This window comes from Chlamydotis macqueenii, chromosome 24 (genome assembly GCF_036417535.1).
Source record: "Chlamydotis macqueenii isolate bChlMac1 chromosome 24, bChlMac1.mat, whole genome shotgun sequence".
NCBI classification, from domain to species: domain Eukaryota; kingdom Metazoa; phylum Chordata; class Aves; order Otidiformes; family Otididae; genus Chlamydotis; species Chlamydotis macqueenii.
In genome coordinates this window covers 1,757,372-1,778,765 of record NC_141579.1, presented here as the reverse complement: position 1 = coordinate 1,778,765, position 21,394 = coordinate 1,757,372, and the positions used below count along the sequence as shown (strand labels likewise).

At 54.9% G+C, this 21,394-nt stretch overlaps 1 protein-coding gene across 5 annotated transcripts; it reads right to left on the bottom strand.

Annotated features, from left to right (window-relative positions):
* Positions 1–1,695: 1,695 nt before the first annotated feature.
* On the bottom strand, positions 1,696–20,318 carry ST14 (ST14 transmembrane serine protease matriptase). 5 transcript variants are annotated; one of them, XM_086766295.1, is made up of 22 exons: positions 20,061–20,318; positions 17,517–17,728; positions 17,183–17,316; positions 16,847–16,970; positions 9,194–9,353; positions 8,829–8,956; positions 8,188–8,258; positions 7,736–7,896; positions 7,298–7,333; positions 6,895–7,132; positions 6,597–6,736; positions 6,086–6,183; positions 5,889–5,998; positions 5,513–5,643; positions 5,144–5,248; positions 4,823–4,930; positions 4,384–4,497; positions 4,100–4,228; positions 3,569–3,755; positions 3,106–3,380; positions 2,678–2,814; positions 1,696–2,210 (listed from the first exon to the last, which is right to left on the bottom strand). In XM_086766295.1, the coding sequence occupies exons 5-22, from the start codon at positions 9,348–9,350 to the stop codon at positions 2,049–2,051; spliced, it is 2,487 nt and encodes an 828-aa protein (XP_086622421.1). In that variant the 5' UTR covers positions 9,351–9,353; positions 16,847–16,970; positions 17,183–17,316; positions 17,517–17,728; positions 20,061–20,318; the 3' UTR covers positions 1,696–2,048. The 5 variants fall into 5 exon arrangements, with proteins under 5 accessions (XP_086622421.1, XP_086622423.1, XP_086622424.1 ...); XM_086766297.1 differs by having other exon boundaries at positions 16,847–17,316; XM_086766298.1 differs by lacking the exon at positions 17,183–17,316.
* Positions 20,319–21,394: the final 1,076 nt, after the last annotated feature.

Here is a 21,394-nt window from a genome sequence, read left to right as displayed (position 1 = left end):
AGAGGGATATAATTGCTCAGAGGCCTTTTTCAGGATCCCCAAGGGGGTACACAGGATCCCAAAGGGAGTATATGTAGGTCTCAAAGAAGATAATTAAGCTCATGGGGCATATTTGGGGTCCTAAAAGGGCCTATAAGGGCTCCCAGGGTGTATTTGGGGGTCCCAAAGGAGCCTAGATGGGCACACAAGGGGTAGAAGGGGTCCTGTAGCGGGTATACGGGGTCCTGAAAGGTTTTAAGGGCTCACAGGTGGTATTTTGGCTCCCAGAGAGGGTATATAGGGTCCCTACAGGGGGTCTGAGGGCTCTCAGGGGGTACGTGGTGTCCCAAGGGGGGGTCTATAGGGTCCCTAAATGGGATACAGGTGCTCAGAGGGGCTACACGGGGGTCCCAAGCAGGGATATACTAGCGAACGTCGGACGATCATTCCCGCACCACAAGTGCCGGCACTGAAAGCTGTCGCCGCTCTTACCCTGCCCCTGCCAGCGCATCTCCAGCTCCACAAACTTTTATCTTCTTCCTCCTCTCCTCATCCTCACGCACCCCGAGAGCAGCGGCCCCCACCGTCCTTCAGCACCCCCCCCAACCAGTGCGGCAGGGAGGGGAACTGGGAAAGAGAAGGCGGCAAAACTCAGGGCTCGCGATTAAAAAAAAAAAAACAGAGAGAGAGAGCAACAGCAGAAAAGAAAACAGACAGGGAAACCAAACAAAAAAAAAAAAAAAACTAAGAACAAAAAAAAAGATGTACAGCACATCACGTACATCCCAGCGCTGCCCAGGGAACCCCGGTACCCAGCTCCCTCCTGAGCTCCTTTAAGTGCTCCCAGGGTGTATTTGGGGGGCCCAAAGGGGCAGAGATGGGCACACAAGGGGTAGAAGGGGACCTGTAGGGGCTGTACGGGGTCCTGAAAGGGGATATAAGGGCTCACAGGCGGTATTTCGGCTCCCAGAGAGGGTCTGAGGGCTCTCAGGGGGTATGTGGTGTCCCAAAGCGGGGTGTATAGGGTCCCTAAATGGGATACAAGTGCTCAGAGGGGCTACACGGGGTCCCAAGGAGGCTGCCCACAGGAAATAAATCCTAAAAGTCACGAATGTCGGACCATTGCTCCCACCCCAGAAGCGCCAGCTCCGAAAGCTGCTGCTGCTCCTCACCAGTTCCTGCCACCACATCTGCAGCACCACAAACGTGGGGGCTCCGGGCTTTCCTGGACGCCCCGCGCTCCAGCCTTGGCAAAGCGATTAAATTCCTGCTCCTCAGTCCTCCGACAGCTCCTCACGTAGCGCTGGGGATCAGTGCTGCAGGTTTCTCGGGTCAGGAACGCCTGCACAGAAGCTCAGGAAGAACCACGCAGCCAGAATCTTAGAAAATATCCCAGTTTATTCGCGTATCTCCACTTCGTAGAGAGTTTTATAAAACAATTTATTTACAGGCAAGGAGGGGGCTAAGTAAATTCAAGCGGAGTGTGCTCGAGGGCAAGGAACAAGCTACGGGTGGGGGGGGGAATCAAATCAGCACGTTCACAAGTCCCGTCGTTGCGTTTTTCTTTCGAAACCGTGGTGCCAGTGCAGGGGACCACGGCGAGAACTCCTTCCCCCCTCCCATGACCAGAGGAAGGCGTGCGGATGGCAGTTAGAATCCACGCTGGAAGCTTGGTTTTTAACCTGTCCCAATAAAATTTGCCTCTAAAAACACAGAGTGTTTGTCTTTTTTCTTTTTTTTTTTTTCAAATTTAATTTTTTTTTTTTAATTTATTAAGTTTAATTTTATACGTATATCTTGAACGACTGGTCATTCAAGTCGCTGACGGGCGCTGCGCTAGCTTACCCACCGAGGGAAATTTCGGATACTCCAGCTCTTGATTTGCTAAGTTGAGAGGTGGGAAGACAAAGGGGCTAAACTAAACCATCAGCTCTGGCTGCTCAGAGTCCCAGGCGCCGGCGGCGAGGTAGAGGGAGGGTTCAAGTTCACAGTAGAGGCCGTGCGCTGCCGGGAAGACGCGCCAACAGCCCGTGTCCGCAGGTGCCCGCGCAGGGACGAGCGCGTCGTCCCTAGAGCCCCGTCTGCTGTTTGATCCAGTCTCGCAGGCTGGTCAGGCGGCTGTAAACTCCAGGCTTGTTCCTCTGCGCGCAACCGTCGCCCCAGCTCACCACGCCGGCCAGGAACATCCGATTGCTGGGCTCCACGCTCACCAGGGGACCCCCGGAGTCTCCCTGCACCGAAACAAACAGTGGTATAAGCGCCGTCGTGCCGCAGAAGTAAATCACAAAAAATTGAGCAAGCAGCCTCAAAAAAGAATACTAAGTCAGTGTTCATTCCAATAATCAAGAAAAAAAATAAAATTGTTCCTCTGAAACAAGTGTGCCAGAATAACGAGCTAAACGAGTGGCCCGTCTCGCTAATTAAGGCTCCCAGTAACAAACTGGAGGGTGGTCGCGCTGCCCCCCTACCCGGCGAGACCATTTTGGGACTAAGAAGCCATGCGTCGGCCCAATCTGCCGCTCACGCCCATTCCCATTTGTCCATTGTCCGAATCAAGGCGGCTCCACGCGGATTTGGTGTACAGCAAGCGTGGAGATACGAGCGGATGCGCCAGAATGAAAAAAAAGGGCTGAGCAAGCGGCCCGTCTTCCTACCTAAGGCTCCTCCTCACAGCCAAAAACCCGCGCCGCTGGCCTACCTGGCAGGCGTCCACGCCGCCCGTCAGGATCCCCACGCACATCATGCGCGGCGTCAGCTGGTCCGTCAGCAGCTGGTTGCACACCGTCTGGTTGATGAGCCGGATTTCTGCTTTCTGCAAGATGGAGGCTCCGCTGCCTGCGAGGAGGGAAGGGCAGGGTAAGTCCAAGCGCACGGCATTTCCCTCCCCTGCGTGCTTCGTTCGGGCTCCAAACGACTAATTGCCAGGTAAATCCTCGTTGCGACAACCTGCTTCTTCCCAACGCACAGCAGGACCGAGACGTCACCTTTGTGCGCTCCCAAGGGAATCTCATTTGATTTCAGTCTCAAAGCAAGCGAATACATTGAAATTGTGCCCAGCCGGCCCCGCCTTCCCCTAAAACCACGTGAAAAACCCATCAGCGCCGCCGCAAATTCACAAGCGCTCACCTCCTTCCGCCGTCGCCCCCCATCCGGTCACCCAGAGGTCCTTGCCCACGGGGAAGTTGTGAGTGGCGTCGGGGAGGCAGATGGGCTGGACGACGGAGGAGAAGGTGGCGGGGGTCTGCAGCTCCATCACGGCGATGTCGTAGTCGTAGGTGTAGTCGTTGAAGAAGGGGTGGGAGATGATGCGCTTGATTTTCCGCGTTTGCACGTTGGCGCCGTTGCGGTTGCCTTGGTCGGTCAGGCCCAGGTAGGCTGTCCACAGGCTGGGGTCCGAGTACCTGCACGAGTCCCGGAACGCAGGGCGGGGTGAGGTCTCACAGACACCCTAGCTCGCTATCTCGAACAATTTCCTAGAGAAATGCCTGCCAAAGTTGGTTTTTCCTACCCCGATAAGCGCCTGAGGATGGAAGAGCAACATTCGGGGTGTCCCACCTACAGCGGGGTCCCCGATTCGGCTCCCACCTACCTGATGCCCTGCAGCTGGAGAAAGCAGTGCGCGGCCGACACCAGCCAGCTCTCGGAGACCAGCGAGGCCCCGCAGATGTGGCCCTGGCCCTTCACGTGGAGGCTGACCTGCCAGGGCCACTCTCCCACGTCCGAGTTCTGCCCGCCGACGATCCGCGACTTCCTCGTGTAGGTGCGGATCCCGCAGTCTGGGGAGGGAGAAGGAGCGCTCGGTTACTCCTGTTCCCGTTCCGCACCTCCTCTTCCTTCCCCTTGGACATCTCCCACAGCGCAAGTGCCCCGCTACCCATGTCAGGGATGGCTGATGCCATCGGAACGGGAGCACAAACGCTAAATTTGCGGTAAACGCGCAGACAAACCCCTGCGTTATCTCTGTAAGCCTGACACAGACACTGCGCACTGCTAAAGAACACAGCTTGGCTATTTTCAGCTCAAGCTATCACACAGAAAAAAACCAGGAGCTCTCTCCGCCACGCTTAAGTGTTTCTCTAAGGGGTCCAGCCCCGCGTCTTCCCTTCCCCGGGGTACTCACTGCAGTTGTCCTCGTCAGAATTGTCCTCGCAGTCCCGCTCCCCGTCGCACTCCGGGTTCTGTTTGCTGATGCAGCGCCCGTTGCGGCATTTGTACGTATATTCCTTGCAGGGAACCGTCGTGGGGACCGCTGCAGGCAGGACGGAGGGAGAAGGGTTAGCACCCCGTTGCGAGAAAGCTGTTCACCTCTTCTGCCCATCCCCACGGACCCCGTGTGAAACAGCACGCCAGGATGCCTGGCCAGGAGGAAATCCGTTTGAGGGGAGCTCCCCTCCTCCTCCTCACCCTTGCTGCAGCTGCCCTCGTCGCTCCCGTCTCCGCAGTCGTCCTTGCCGTCGCATTTCTGGGCGTTGGGGACGCACTTCCCGTTGGTGCACTTGAAGCTGTCAGCCGCGCAGCCTGGGGGAAAGAGCAGCTCCTGAGAGAGACGGGCACGGCCCAAATCCCACCGTACCTCCGACACGCGGCTCGCTTCCCCCTGAGACAAGTAAACCCTCTGCAGCTCCCACAACCAACCATTTCCTGCATCCCCAGTCTGTTCTTCTCTAAACTGCACACCGCCACTGATGTATTCAGCCCTTTCTTTCCCAAATCCCCACGTTTCCTCATCCTCGTTTCTCTCCTCCGAGCTCTCACGCCGTGTCCGCGGCCGGCTGGCATTTTGGGTGGCCTGCCTTCCTTCGCTCCGCTCAAGCCCTTTCCGCCCGCGGGGCGAGTTACTCACTGCACTGCAGCTCGTCGCTGTCGTCGCCGCAGTCGTTGACATTGTCGCACACCCAAAACTTGGGCTTGCACCAGCCGTTCTGGCACCTGAACTGCTGCTCGGTACAGGCTGAAAAGGGAGAGGGAGAAATCTGACGAGAGTCTCCGCAAAGGCACCTGAGGAATCGCCGGTGACCCATCGGGAGGAAAAATTCGTGGCACCAAAGGAAGAATTCCCATGTATCACACGGGTTTTCCAGATGTGCCCTGCGATATCTGCCCGGTTTGGGAACAAAAGACGCCTTCCCGTGAGGAGGTAAAAAGAAAGGAAGGAGGGACTTACTGCAGGATCTCTCGTCGCTGCCGTCCACGCAGTCCAGCCACCCGTCGCAGCGCATGCTCCTGTCAATGCAGCGGCCAGTGTTGCAGGTAAACTTGCCAGGGCAGGCTGGGAGGGGAGGAAAGGGATAAAACGACAGTGAGCCTTCCAGCCGTCCCTGCTGCGTCCCTTCCCCAACGTTCCCTGTGCCCTGCTTGCAGCATCCAGCCTTAAAAACACCTTTTCCTTGGAACAGAGCAGGAAAACAAGGAGGTTTGCAGGAAAAGAAGACACGCTGGAAAAAAGCGCGCTTCCAGATTTACGCGGCAGCTTCCAGACTGCAGGAAAGTCACTTCCCCCCCACCCCCGACAGCCTCAGGATTTTCAACTCACGATCGCTGGAGTCGTAGGAGAGGTACTCGGCGGAGAAGCCGGTGTCTGTGTAGGACTGGTCTGAGTGGAAGCGGACCTCTATTTTGTTGGTTGTACTGGCCACCACGAACTGGGAACGCTCCCCACAGTACCTGCGGGGAGAGAGAGAGGAAAGATGCCGTGGAAACTCTCTCTCTCTGAGGAAGGTTCAGCTCCCTCAGCCAAAATGTTGTGAAGCTTCCCCTGGGCACTACCCAAGTTGGCTTTTTGAGGCCAGCTTACGTCACGTTGTGCCCAACTCCTGCCTCGTCGTATCCCAAAAAAGCAGCAGGATACTTGTTCCCACTCCAAGTTTAAGGAAAGCAACCCCTCCGGTCAGAGCACGCCCGATGCCTACCTCGTGCCGTTGACCTGCACATAGTCCTTGGTGCAGGAGCTGACTGGGATGCCGGGCTCCAGCACAAAGAACATGTTGAAACGCACCTTCACGTTCTTTTTGGAGGGAACCTGCGAAAGGAAGCAGTGTCTGCAGCACGCTGTTTTCCGGAGTACAGAAAAGGGGGATATTCAGGCAGAGAGAGGACCTCGTCCTACCTCTATGTTCCAGACACAGTCCATGGCCGGGGGGTAGTGCGCCGGGTAATAGGGAGTCGTGAAGGTGCCGCCCTCTCCTTTCAGAGTCCCACCGCAGGCTAGAAGATAAGCAGGAAGATGAAAACAGGTTAGAAATTCAAAAAAGACCTGGTTTTCCCAAGGCTTAGCTGGCTATCACCCGAGGCCGGAAGAGAGGCAGATGCAACAGTCTCTAACAAGGTTAAGTAGACCTCCGGAGAGAGCAGCTCCGCTCCAAGGCTCGGAGAGAGCCCAGGAGATCAATTAGGTGCTTCCTGCACATCTAATCCAACATAATTCTTCTTTTGCCCTCCTCAGGGGACATCATTACAGCAGCCAAGAGCACCGTGGGCAAGGCAAGCTCCAAAAGCCAAGACGTGACCCTCTTCCAGGTCTCCTGGCCCTGGAAACATCCCTGGCAAAGTGACCGCAGCCACGGTGTTACCGGCAGCAGGGAGAGGTGAGGGGGAACTGGGGCAAGGCCTCCGCTCACCCTTCATCTTCGGGAGCTGGAAGAACTCGGCCTTAAAGCCGGGGAATCTCCCCTCCTTGTTGGTAACCAATGTGACGAGCATGACGTTCTGAGAGGACAGGAAGGTCAGGTTGTAGGAAGGGGCGTAATTCCCACAGAGCCTAGGAAGCAAAAGGAGAAAAATCCGTTAGACACAGCCGCAGAGAGAGCCTCAAGCGGCACTTCCGAGCAGGGCCAGGAGCTCAGGTACCAGCAGGACTTCTCGGTATCATCGCGCAAGGACTCGGGTGGCGTACAGACAGCTAACAGGGACGCTCACCGGACCAAAGCGTGGGGCTCCACGGGGCTGAGAGAGTTGTACACCTTGATGTAGTCACTGCCGTCCGTGCACTGCTCCAGCTCCAGCGTCTTGAAGGTCAGGCTGATGATGGAGTTGGCGTCCGCCCTCAGCGCCCAGTAGCAGAGAGCATTGTTGGGGTACGGGCTGTTGGGGAAGCCCGGCGTGGTGAAACTGGTGATCTCCCCTTCCTTGGCGTGGAGGGCAAACATGCATATATCTGCCCAGGACAGCAGGAAAGAGTTAAGATGGCAAACGAGGAGGTTCTGCCCTGCCTTTCCCCAAGATGTAGAGCTCGGCACTTCTAATTCCTCGCGTTCGGCACCCACTACTGCTAAATAACGGCAGCCCGGCCGACCCCGAAGCAGAAAAGAGCTGTACTTACTGTCCCGAGAGGAGTAGGCTATGGTGGGGTCGGCAGCTGTGGGAGAAAGCAGAGGTCTTGTCATCCTTTGGGCTGTGGAAAGTCCCTGGGCACAAAGCTGGTCCCTCAGACCCGCACCGATCTGGCCTCACTGGTGGGGTCTGTCCCTGCAAGCTGGCCAGGGGGACGCTGCTCCTGCCCGGGCTCCGGGCAGCCAAGCGATCAAGTTTTTCCTCTGCAGGACGGAGGATTCATCCCTGTCCCTCTCCAGAGGAGAACACGGAGTGTTTGAGCAGAGGGGAGCGGTCTGCACGGCCCACCAAAGCAGCGCTGCGGGTCCTCGAAGCCCTCCCCACTGCCAAGGGCACCCAAGGGAGAGCAGCTTACCCCTCCACAGCAAAACGTGTCCCCCTCCCCAGTCCCACGCGGAGGCCCAGGGACGGCGGAGCCAGCACTCACGGAAAGCGACGACCGACTCCACCTTCAGCATGGGGTTACGCAGGCGGGGGTTCCACCTCTGGACCAGGCTCTGCTTGTCCGCCATCGCCCTGTCCAGACTCTGCTCCCGGTACTTGGGGACGAGGAACTCTGACCAGTAGTAGGCAATGACGCTGCCTTCGCTGCGAGGGAAGGGTAATTACGGGGTGAGGGCACGAAAAGACGCAGGAGGGCTCAGGTATTATTAGAAGAAGGGGCCAGGCTACGTGGTTTTGGAGGATGGCCATGGGGAAGGGAAAGTCTCAATGACAAGGGATTGTCACTGAGCATTTTCAGGTCGCTTTTTAATGCCCATCCTTTCCCAGGTGACTCCTGAGGTGCCTCCATCCACAGCAGCTCTGAAATGAGGGCATACGGCCGCGTGACATCCCAGCATCACCCTCCTCTAGCCCCAGGCAGCACCTAACGCTCACCTGAACGCAGTTATCACCGTCTCTTTGTGGTAAGGGCCAATATCTGCGTGACTCCTGTAGATCTCCTCGACCTGAAAGGTTTAAAGAAGGGTGTTCAGCGTGTCTAGAAGAGAGGAGGGGTAAAAGGATAAAGACAGACAGAGCTTCAAGCCTGCTGCAGAAAATCAGGGCATAGACTCGGCATTCCTGACTGCAGGAATCTGCAGGGGCCAAAGATGGAGAGGCGAGAGATGGAGAAGCACCTAAACCTGCTCTGGCTCACCTCGCCCCCTCTTCCCTGGGGGAAGCACAACGAATACCCGAGTCCGAAGGGAAAGGCAGGACCAGCTGGGCTTCAGCACGGAGGGCAGACACCCTTCTGCCTCAGCTCCCAGCCCCGACGCATCCACCCACCCTGGGATTTGCCCAGGCAGCCTCCCAGGGCACACTGGTGGCTTCCAGAGGCAGGGAGACATCGTGGCACTGGGCTGGAGCTGTGATACCAAAGCCCAGCTTAAAGGCAGGCTCCCCGCACGCAGCCCAGGGTGTCACGGTGAGCAGGGAGAAGTGAGAGAAGCGAGAAAGCTCCAAGCAGTCCCGTGGCCACGGGGCAAGAGGAGAAAGCCCTGCTCGCAGGAGGAGGGATGAAAAAAACCTCTTACCGTGCTCTTCACCTTCTTGGCCAGCATGGTGAACTCCGGTGAGCTGGAATTCTCGTAAGCGTCAAGGAAGTCCCAGTTCAGAACCCGCAAGTGGCCATTGAAAACCTTCCGGACGGCGGCGTTCCTGTCTGGAAGGCAATGGTTCAGAGTCAGAAAGGGCAGTCAGGGCTGGGACCGCGGCACGGCAGGTCCCCGGCGACAGAAATCAGGGTGACGGGGTGGAAACGGGGTCCCCCCACTTCCTAGAGCCTTCCTGGAGCTTAAGGGGGCACACGTGAGCAACGCAGGGTAACAAAGCTTTTCCACGCGGATACGCTCCCAGGGTATCGCCCTACGGGCCACCACCCACCAGACACCACGCTCACATTTGAAGTGCCAAACCAGGAGGCCCGTGACGAGGGAGATGAGCAGGAAAGCAACGACGGTGACAGCGACGACCACCCGCCGCTTCGGGCCGCGTTTCTCCATCTTCTTGGAGTTCATGGCAGGGAGGAACTCCACCCCTTCCTCCAGGTTGTTCATGTCCTAGGAGAGGAGAGAAGGCGGGACGGTGGAACGGCCGCTCCCAAAGGCCAAAGTTTGGAGAGGTCCAACCACGAAGCAGCCTAGAGCAGAGCTGGGGTAGCTCCCCATCACCGCGAGGATGCCTTGATGCTGGCGCCTCCGCAGCCACCCCACGGCGGGACAAACCCTGCTTTGCTTTTCCCCACACGCTTAACTCCTTTTTCGGATTACGTCAACGCTGAACACGGCGTTCGGCTCAAGGAAACTCAGCGGCGAGCCCGCACACCACCTCCTGCGACCGTGGTAGGTCAACAAGCCCACCACCTCCAAGATCTCCGCCTGCCGGCAGATGAAGCCGCAGGCAAAAATTCACCCCTGCAAAGCGCTCGCTATGTGGCAGGCGTTGTCACCCGCAGCCGTGCACGCTATAAACGGCGTTCCTGTAAAAGAAACAACTGAGCTACTTCCTCCCTTTACGGTCGTGCCACTCTCCGAGCGTCTCCCGGGCCAGCGCCGCACGCTCCTGTATTTCTGCTTGGGATTTCCCGTTCAGCGCAAACGTGGATTTAAAGAAATAAAGCGTAGAACTATGGTGACCAGCCAGGCTCTCAGGACAAGACACGCTGGCTAACGAAGCTCTCGCTGCTGCCTCCGCCCCAGGCCGGGCTGGGTGACGAAGAGGAAGGTCAGCGTCGCAGCGCTGAGCCTGGCGTCAGCTGTGAAACCCTCGGTGCCCCGCTTTCTGGGACGTCTGGCTTACCTTCCCCTCCATCCCTACCCTGCTCCGGTACCTTCAGCCCTGGTCCGGTGCCAGGACCAGAACAGCTGCAGACCCAGATGTTTTCGGAGGATGCCACGCAGCCCAGAGCATCCTCAGGACAAGCAGATTTCGGGGGCCCACAGCTGCACTCGCTACCCCCAGCACTTCCTCTCCCCACCCAGGAGAGCAGACCGCGTCTTCTGCTTTCTTCTTCTGCCTCTCTCGGATTCGCCCGCCGCAAACTGCCCACGCCGCGAGGACGCCTCGCCTTTCCAGCCACCGCCTTCCCATTTTCGCCCCCTCTCCCCAGCCTTACTGGGTATCCGGCAGCTTTCCGGGCAGCGACGCGGGGATGCGGATGACGACGCAAAGTGCCGACTGGCATAAATTGGCCGCGTTCAAATGCGTTCTGGAAGGGATAACGTCGTCCCCGCAAACATCACGCCGGGTCAGATGCTGCCCGTCCTCTCTCAGCCCAGGGCTGACACAAACGGACGCTAAAGCTCGGGCTAATTTGATGCAAAAAGTCACTTAAAAGTGAAGAAGGACCACCAGCAAAGGGCATCCTGTCGACAGAGGCACCGCTGAGCCCCCCGCGCTCTTGTGCGGACCCAGAAAACCACCTCTGAGGAGCCAGGCGGTTCCCATCACCAACACCCAGCCACCCCCAGAAGAAACAAAAGACCTTGCAGGGTCAGCAGAGGACAACCCCACGGGGGATGCTCCGATCCCTACTTGGCTTCCGTGATCATCCGGGAAAAACTTGAAAACGTCATGCAAGGAAACTTCAAAACAGAAGACACACGAGCCTAAAATAAGGGACTCCTCAAAGCCAAGATTGCCTGGGGTTTGACGCACCATCTTCCAAACAGCCACCTGGCTCCAAATCACCCAAGAAATCCCACCAGCTTCCAACTCACCCAAGAAAATCCCCCAAACCAGGTAAAGGGAAAAAAACAGCCACAAACGTTGCAAGCATCTCCCCTCTCCCACTGTGCAGTGCCAAGCCTTCCCAGGCTTTATCTATAACCAATATATTTATATTTCTTTATAACCAATCCTAGATTTCCTGGGGTGGGCGAGGAAAAACCTCCCATCCTCATGCCTTACGCACACCGTTACTTCCTCTTGCTCCTCCTCCTCGCTCAGCCCTCACCGTCACCGCGGGGCTGCCCACGGCAGGATGGGAGGTTTCTGGCGGCAGCGGCAGCCGCGGTGCCCTGGCAGGAAGCCAGATGCCGTTCAAGCGAAAGAGTCCGAAAAGACGTCGCCCCATTTCTTCCACGCCTCGGTTTCCCCTGGAGCACCGACTCCATGAGGAAACTCGGAAAAGGAGCGCGTAAAAATGGATTTATATAGCGCTTGGAGGTCTCCTGCGCGCAATTTCTCCGCGCAGAGAGCTCAAAGAGAGGTCCTGTGTGTAAGCAAACCTCTCCGCTCCTCCTCCTTAAGCGAGCCACACGATATATTTTTAGACAGCGACCGTACCGGACAAACCAGATGCAGAAGTGACTAATTCCCTCAGCAGGAAATTTAGCCGGCGCACGGGGATGGTGGGAACTGCCACGGTCGACTCTGGCTTACTGGAAAGCAGAGATGTCCTCCTGCAACGAGGGATCCCAGGATGTGCCACAGAGTACGGCTTTCCAGCAAGAAGATTTCTGGGATGCAAAGCAGGGTCTGTCTGGGATCAGCATCTCCCGCAAAGGCTGGTTTCTGGCTTGTCTGGCAGATCCAGCAAGGCAGCGTGATGCGTCCCGGCCACCACAAGCCCTCACTGGAACCAACGTACCCAGCCAAGGAAAGGAACCCGTGAAACACAAATGCGCAGGTGGCCCGGGGAGGTCTCAGGTGAAGAAGAGTCACCAAACTACGCGGTTAGACTCCCGCCGGGTAATTACACCCTGCAGAGCCCAGCCCGCGTAGCCAAGAGGCAATTCCCACCTCCCCTTTTTCCAGCCACACCTGTCTCAGGTGGCGTTCAATAAAACCTGAAACAAATATCACAGGAGAAATGAGAGGAATGAAACCCATCGACACGTCAACCAGCTCGGGACACCGCCGGCGAGCCGGGCTGGAAGCTTGGGACACCCCAACGGGGTGGGATTGTGCAAAGAGAGCCAAAAAAAGACATATTTCCACAACTTGAGGTTTCCCAGATAATCATGAAAGGTAGCATCAGGTTTGTGGTGCTGGCATGAGGGGAAACAGCCTGTTTCCCATACGAAAAATAAAATAAAAAAAAGATGTAAAAGCTGCTGACACACGGCGCGCAGCTACACAACTCCTGCACCGACTCTCGCTGCAAGCCCCAACGCTCCTCCAGGAAGAGATCTGACAAGAAAAGTCCTCTCACTTCTTACTCTTGAGAAGAAATACGTGGAAACGGCACGCGTAAGAGCCGCTTCCGTAAGGCTTATTCACACCGTGTTGCCCCAACACAGGCAGTAAAGCACCGAAGAAGCTTTGCCAGCGTATTATTTTCCATCTGTCAGTTCCTTATTAAGGGCAGGGACGCTATAAAACGACGGCATCAGGACGAAGGAGGGAGGACGGAGCAGGAAACAAGGGACAAGGAATCCTCCAGACTGTCTACCTGCCAGACACAAGTCACACATCCCCATTTCACTCACCAATCTCCGGCCCGATCCTCTGCAGCGCTCAATCGTCTCGTGACCGTCCTGAGTCATCAGAGAAAACCAAGTTCCTTCGGGTTTATTGCAGAAGAAACTGCAGTTAATGTTTGCGGAGGACAGCACAGGCTTGGCTGGCTGCCCCGCGCCAGGCTTATCGCTGCAGCTGTGTCATGCAACACACAAAAAAAAAAATTAAAAAAAAAAAGCAGCGACCACGTTTCTAACCGTGATTTTGTTGTAGCAGAAACTTTTACATCTAAGACTTGGCAATTTTGGGGGAGAAGAGGGAAATACACGTGGCTCCGAGCCATGAAATTCCTCCCTGCAACATGCTCGTGTCTCAAGACCAGAAAAGGAACACGCCACGGGATGCAAACAGCTTATTTAAAACGCTCTTACATCTTTCCTGGTACAGAAAAGGACTGTCTGAACAATACAAACGCCCTCCGGCAGCCAAACAAAACCAGACCTGGGGGAAAACTCTCCACGCTCATCATCACGCTTCGCCCACGCTCTTGACTGACTTAAACAGTTTTGTGGCCCACCACGTTGGAATGTTGGGAGTCAATAAACACCAGCACCTCCGACTTTGTCTGGCAAAGCCGTCCCCATCGGCTGCTCCGGATATCGCCCTCCCACCGGATATCGGCGCGCGCGATCTGCAAGGCGAGCCCCAGCAGCCTTTGGATGGAAACGGCGAGAACCTTTGGTCCGATACCTTCCCCGCAAGCCAGGCCCTGAAAAACTCTCTGGCTGCTCCCCGGATGGTTTTTACCGAGCGATCTCTTTGTTTGCTGAGCAAAGGTCTGATGCGTTCTCAATTGGCCTCGGCTTTTTTCTCATCGCCTTTTCCTTATCCCCGTTTGCCTTTGGCACCGACGGCAGCAAAACTGGCCCGAGAGAAAAGCCCCTCCACCTTTTAAAGGAAGAGGAGCAGCTTCTCACCGTGACCAAAAACCGTGTCAGCTCCTTCTTCGTCGCAGGAGACGCAAAACAACTCCCATGTGCTCTACCGTCATCTTTATAGGGAGCCAAGTCCAACCAGGGACAAATTCCTCGGGCTGTTTCCTGCCAGGAAGGCAGGTACCGTCTTCGGGGAAGTCCTCCTGGATCGGCTCAGCTCCTCTTGAATGGATGCAGGGGGAAAATTGATCCAGAAGCAGGGAAAGGACCCGGAACGTTGCTCAGCCCTGCTGTGAAGACACGCTGGGAGCAGAAACCTGCCTTTTGCCGGGAGAACAAGCCGGGCAGGGAAGATCATCCCAACCCGGGAACAGGGAGCTGGAGCTGAGCTGATGGAGTTCTGGTAACAACCGCCAAAGTCAGGCCTCAGAGACCGACCCCAGCCAGCCTGCAGGTGAGCTGGAAAGCGCTGTTTTAACCTAAAAGCCCAGTTTTCAAACAGCTCCGTGGCACAGAACAACCCCAAAACCACCGCTCACCTCCCAGCCCTCAGCCTACACAAAAAGCCGAGACCGCGGGTTAAGCTCGCTCAAGTTTCAAAGCACCGGTTAATTAACGAAGCCCCAGAGCCCCGGGTTAAAGTCAGACCTCCTGACAGCCTGGACGGGTTGAGACAGAGCTGTTGCTAAACAACCCGGACCCGCGCGCGGCAAACCCTTCGCCTCCGCGTAGTTTTACCTTTACCCACATCCCCAGCAGCCAGCTTAAGCCGAAATCAAAACCCTCGGAGCGATGTCAGCGCCGACATCGAGGCGGTCTAACATCAGCTACGTCGCAACAGGCGGGGATTTTCACTTTCCCAAAGCTGTTTGTTTTTTTTTTTTTTTCTCTTCCTGCTCCGCTGAGCTCGGCAGCGTCCCCCAAACGAGTTCTCCTGACCTTTCATGCGACGGCAGAGGGGGAGTTCTGCTTCCCGAGGGATCCGGAGCCATGCCGGTTGGTCCTGACCCATGAGGCTCAAAGGAACCGGAGCGAGCGGAGGACGAAGCGGTTTTTGGGAGAGCCCCACCGTCCCCTCAAGCACCGGGTGCCGTTCTCACCTGCAGCTGGGCGCTGTACCTCATGCCGGCACCGGCGGCCGTGGGGCCCCGCTCCATGGCGAGGGCGGCTGCCGCACCGGCTCAAGCCGCCATGGCGCGGTGGCTCGTCGCTTCGGCACGGCACGGCTCGGCTCGGCACGGTGCCCAGCTCCTCCTCTCCGCGCTCCCGGCAGGTGCGGGAAGGCGGAAACATCCCCGTGTCCCGCCGCAGCTCCCGCCTCTCATGGGAGTGGGAGAGCAGGCGTGGGAAAACGAAGGAAACCGTCGTGGACGGAAAGCCGCGCTCAAAAACCCCTGCATCATCCGAAGAGATCCTTCTGCCACCCGCAAACCAGAAAAATCCCTCTTTTCCCAACACAAGCCACCCCGCAGTCGGCACGAGGGCTGGCTAGCGCTCACATACACAGCAGGGCAAAGATTTACATAGCCAAGGTCTTATCCCTTCTCAGGTCACAACAACCCAGCACGCAGAGGCGCTTCAGCCCCTGGGACAAATCCGCTGTTCCCAAAAACATCTGGTAGACTCAGGGGCCGCCAAAGCAAAATATTCCCTTTATTCCAGCCCAAACCCTGTTCTCAGCTACTAGGAATGAGTCACCTCTTACCAAACAGAGGAGACCAGATGGAAAACGGCGAGCCGCGCAGCAGTTACAGCAGAAGTCACACGTGTACCCGAATTTGGCACTGGGGCCACGGTCTAATATTAAACGGTGCCCCCCAGAGAAGAAAAGGAGGGACTGGGGCGAAGCCCTGGGTTTTGAGAAGGCTCTACGGCGGGTTTGCCTCCCTGACACAGGCTTCCTCCATCATTTTCCCCTTCCTGGAAAGATGCCTCCCCCCTCCACTCCAATATTTAGATTTTTCACATTTAAGTCGAGATTAAAGACAGCTGGACCAACATCACCTGTCTTGGGAATGATCTTCCCTCTCTGTTTTACATCTGGCAGCCTGTACCAACGCGGGCTAAACTGGCCACCCCACTGCTGATCTGAACGCCTTTCCACCACCTGCATCCAGCCCCAAAACTGATTTTTTTTTTTCCCCCCCACATCTGAACAGTTAAACTTCCCAGAAAGCTGGTTTTAGTGTAACAGGAGCTGCCCACCGATTCACACATTCACAAGCCGCAGGGAAATGCTGGCTTCTTACCTTTGTTTCCCCTTGCTCTAAAATGTCTCCTGCAGGGCGCAAGCTTTGCGTCCCTTTTGTGCTTTCTTTGGGGGAAAAAAAAGAAAAAAAAGAGTGCCAGATCCTGCTGTTTTCTCTTTAGGTGTAAAATATAACACAGCCCCTGTGCTCTTACAGAAATACTTGTGCCACCGCCTTTCGCTGCTCCCTCAGCAGCTCCCGGAATCCCATCCCTTCACTGAGCGCCACACAGCAGGAAGTTATCTCCGGATTTCAGGTGTTCCCCCTTCAAAAGGTGGCTTTGTTAGTCAGCCTGCTGAAACTACAAACTACCCGGCCTGGCTGATGTCAGGACCTGCTCTCAGCTCTCTCGCTGATGCCCAACCCTACCCAGAGCGTTTTAGTTTTACAGCCACTCCCTACCTGGCTGACTGTGGCCTGATTTCATCCCCCCTGCCGTGAAGCAGCATGTTTTCGATCTAAAGAGCTGAACCACTGCTCTTTTGTTTCTGCGAATTTCTCCTCTTCCAGAGCCGCCGGGATGTGGCTAGTGATCCCCAAGCGCGGCATGAACGCCCAGCGCTTCCCGTCATTCAAGCCACTGGCGTCTTACAAAACGAATTCAGTAGCTCTTTGAACAAGAGGATGCAATCACCGTGGGGAAAAAAAACACCCAACCAAGCAATACATAAATAAAATATTATATAGCTGGGAGGCAGCTGGATTAGAGCCTCAAAGAACAGAATTCCTGTTTCTTCACTGCCAAAGCCGTGATTTATTTCGTGGCTGTGTTGCTAAGTCACCACAGTGGACGAAGGTCCCCTCTTTTTGGGCGCTGTACGGTCCCAAAACACCAAAGCAGCAATTCCCGACAAGCAGCCTGCCACATGCTTTTGGGGCGAGACGCTTCCATGTGTCTCTCCAGACTGACTGCAGGATGCCGAGCCCAGCCAAGTCACTAGGAAGCATCAAGATCAAGCCACTTACCCCTTCTTCCCGCTTCTATCCGTTCTTTCAGTACACGCTGGCACCTCCTCCTCCTCACGTCGCCTCTTCGTATCAGTGCGGCCACAACAGCATTATGAGAGCAGCAAGCCAAGGTTTAACACGCCTTTAGGAGGAAGGAGAAGTTGCAAGAGCTAAACCGCCTTGAGCTCGACCCCCAGGAGAGTCCCAGATGAGGCAGGGATAAGCCGCAGGAGCAGCAAACGCTCTCCGAACAGGCAGGATACTTCTGCATCGGCTCCCAGCCCTGGGAATGCCATCCACGTGAAAAGAAAAAGGAAAAAAAAAAAAAAAAAAAGGGAAAACATAGCCGCTTACATAAGGAATGAAGGCAGGCTGCCTGCAAGGGAGAAGTCTCCTGGTGGAGGCAGTTCCCAGGAATTCTAGCTCTGCAAAGGAGCACCATCCATCCACACCGGATTCAAACCGTCGGTGACAAAGGGTTTTCCTCCCTGCAGGGTGTCTCAACGGCTCTGTTCTCGGTGCGACTCCGAAATTCACATTTCACCGCTGGCGCCCTCCCACCCAGATTCCTGCCAGACAACCCCGAAACCACCCCATCTCCCTTCCCCAGCTAAAACCATTCAATCCGGTCCGGCAACTTCCAGAGCGATACAAAAGATCCGGGAGAGAGAGATAAAAAAACCCTCACAGGGTGTCCTGTTACTTTGCATTCCAAAGAGTAAATAAAAGGCTGATTCAGTGGGAGGAGAGGAAAACGTCACCCAGAAAGCTCTGTGGTTTCCAGCTGAACCGGCAGCCCCCGGAGAGCAAAGGTGAAGAGTGGGTACCGCTCGAGGGACGACAGCTCTTCCTGCTTTCGGGCCTGAAGCAAGTTGTCTTGGTGTGATTCAGTCTCTCCATCTGTAACGCGAGGAGAATAATTACTGCCTGTGGAGAAGGGGAGCTGTGAAAGCCCAGCGAGTTGCCTTCAGCCAGCCGCGTGCTGCTCTGAGGCTGAGCCGAGCCGTGGTGCTACTTTTCAGAGAGCTGTTCAAGGATTACTGCATAATTTGGTCGGGAACTGATCCTTTGATCTCAAATGCTGCTCTGGGGTGAGAGTCCTGCCTCCAAAACCTGACTTTGGCAGGGATCACCAGTAGCTTTGCCCTCCTGAGATCCTGAAAGCTGGCCAGGACAAAGTGGCCAGCTCCACCCTGTAAACGATGGGGGCACGAGAGTAAGCAAAGGATGTGACAGCGTGTGATGATCTCGAAATCAGTCCACCCTCAACCCCCCAACGTGCCCCAGACGTGCTTTCAAAATTTAGGGGTTTCTTCTGCCGCTGTGGCTAGAAAGTCATGGGACTCCAACGGGAATCCTAAACACTAGGACACACACCATAGGATGTAAGCTTCATCCCAGGACTGGACGATTAGCTGGGTCTCCCTTCTTCAGCTCTTGAAAGCAGAGAAACCTCTTTTGTGAGCTCTGAATCAGCACCAGCAGTGTTTGCCAGCCAAACTGTAAGCGCCACAGAGCAGACAGGCTTGACTGCCCGGTTTGCGGCCCTGCGCATTTTGAAACCCGAGGCACACCCAAGATTCAAAGGCAGTTAAGGTCCCATCTGCCTAACAAGCTGCGAACGAGTAAGCCGAGGCCGTGACGTAGCTGGGGAAGAGATGCCCATTTCTCTCGGGTTTGTTACAAACAAGTAGAGCCGACCCATGCTCACGTGCCTCGCCACCTTATTTTCTACAGAAAATCGAAGTTCTGACTTTGTGTTGGTGTCACCTCGGCTGTTTACAACCCAAAAAAAAAGTGTGCACCTTTGACTTTTCACTTATTCCTCCTATTTCCCTCACTTTGGTGGTGTGGAGGACAAGGGATGTGGTCTGTAGTGGGGTTTTTTGCTGTTTTATGGTCCAGCTCCTGCAGTCTTTCAGACAAGAAAGCGACTGACATCCTTCCAGCGGGGTACGGTGAGACCGCACACGCCGTTGACGTGCCCACCCTGAAGGAGAAAAACCGTCCGCGACCTCTCTCGCAGAGTTCAGTCTGTCAGAGGTGAGAAGCAATACGTGCTCTCCTGGTCCTCTCCTGGATGAGGTGGCAGGCTGGATGAAACACCCTGCTGACTAGATCAGGCTTGCAGACCTGCTCTGGTCCATTCTCCACCCCAAAAGGAGGATCTCTTCCTCTCCAGATAATCTATTGTAGCGTTAAGGTGTCTCTACTTTCACAACATCCAACCTAGATCTCTCGCTGCATGAAAAATCGGTAAGCTCTCACTTGCTAGCAGTTCTCTGAAGCTTAGATATTTGTTGCTGGCTCAGCTCAAGTACTTGCAAGGAAAAGATTGTCCACAGGCTGAAGGAGAGCCCTCAGATTCCTTCCACGAGATGGCAGGGAGACGTTGGGAAACCTGCCTCACCTTGCAACCCATCTGACCTACCCAGAGAAGAGAATGTTCCTCTTGAAGAATCAATGAGCTGGGAACAGAGGTTCCCAGACAATTAGTTGCTGGTCTCTGTGGTGCTTGTCATTAAAAAAAAAGCAGGAAAAACATAAGCAGGGATTAAATCCAGCCCAGTTTGCAAACTCTGATCCTTCTTGGAAAAACAGTTAAAATCCAGATGCGTGGACATAGTCAATGAAAGCTTTCTCCCTGCTGGAAGGAGCTCCTGGGGTGGCTAACCCTGAGCAGGTACAGAACCCTTTCAGCACACCCACGCCACTCTGACTCACCTCCGCGACACAAACTGAAAAATAAAACCAGAATAAATCCTATCAACTAGACAGAAACTCCGCTTTCTAATTACAAACGACTCACCGCCCTCTGACTGGGGCTCTCTCTCTTGCTCACAGCGATCTGAAAACACAGACTGAGCTTTCCTGCTGCCCTTCAAAGGAACAGCGTGCTATTTTTGTGACGAAGCAGCACTTCGGGCTTTTGGAGGAATCCTCAGCTTCGCACACTAACACCTTCCCGCCTGGCCAGCTGCCGCAGCGCATGTTCGGAACAAGAACCCAGGTAGGCTGATGGTTTTTGGTAAGCCTAGAGAGAACAAAACACTGCGACAAATACTTTTTTTTTTGAGTAATCAAACACATTTTTCTACGTACAGAAGCGTATTTTTCTAAGTATGTCTCCTGAATACCAACTAGTCACCGTTTCCCCAAGCACAAACCGAAAAGTTTTCCCGTTACCAAAAATTCATTGAGAATGAGACATCAGCACATTAAAATCACTTACCACGTTTCAAACAACGCCAGCATCTTCGCAAGTCCTCACTTCCAGGCCCTTGTGATCTCTTTTAACAGGTAAAAGAGCGTGACCCCGCGACAGGTCTGCTCTGGGTCAGCACATCCACTTACTGATGCTCCCCTCCTGTATTCGGTTGGCACCAAACTCTTTAAGCGCCGTTGCGAAACCACCCGATCCTGGAGCTCTTAAGGATTCTGCTTCGAGGATCTTGGTTCTGGCAGGTGAGTTATTTTACTCCAGGTCTTGCAAACTGGAGGACAGGGAGAAAAAGTAACGTTAGAAGATGGGGATGCCGTGCTTACGAAGAAAGGAGATGGAGATTGCGACTTCGTTCTCGTTTCTGCCGTTCTGGCTTGCCAGGTGAAAAGCAAATAACAAGGTTTTTGTATTTACCTAAAAACCGCGCTGGTGACTTCGAGGCATTTGGAAAAGGAAGAGCAACTGTTAAAAATACGCAGGTTGATGTCCAATTTACTAGTTGCTTTTGAAAAGGGACGCTTGGTGAGTTCATTGGGTTATGAGGGCATCCTACTAAGGTACAGAAATAGAGATTTGCCTCGTGATTTAAAATAAAACAGAGCAGTTGTTAGAAAGGTTAGAAAGGCTTCAGATGGCCTGTGGCAGCGTGTAGCACGCTCAGTCCTTGTAAGCAATGATTACATGCTACTCTCTTGGTGGACAGAACCATCCATCCCAGTTTTTAAGAAATAATCCTAGAATAGAATCATAGAATCACAGAAGGGTTTGGGTGGGAAGGGACCTTCAAAGCCCACCCAGCCCAACCTCCCTGCAAGGAGCAGGGACATCTCCAACCCGATCAGGTTGCTCAGAGCCTCATCCAGTCCCAGCACACACCAAAAACATAACTCCAGCCCCTCTCTGCCCTTCAACCTACTGTGTAGAAGTTAAAGGTTACTTATTAAAAACAAGGGCTCTTGTTATGCTACTCTACAAGTAGCGTGAAGGGTTATTTTTCAACCAGAGTGGAAGCAACTCATCAGAGAGGTGGCAACTCAACCACAGAATGGGCTGCTCTTTGCTCTTGAAAGCCGGGAGTAAACATATACTATTTAATCCAACGTGTGATCCTTCGAAATAGGAAACCCACATAGTCACGGATGCTGTTTCTCCAAAGATCCCAGACTTCCAAGGCAAAGAGAACAGGCTTCAGCGAAGCAGCAGGGAACGCAAAGCTTGCTCACACGTTTAGGCGAAGACAGGGAAGAAAGGAGACGGTGATGACCTGCACAGCAAGACTCTCAAAATTCAGCAGCAGCAACAACCCGAGACACACTAAACTCACGGGATTAGACGCAGGTTTC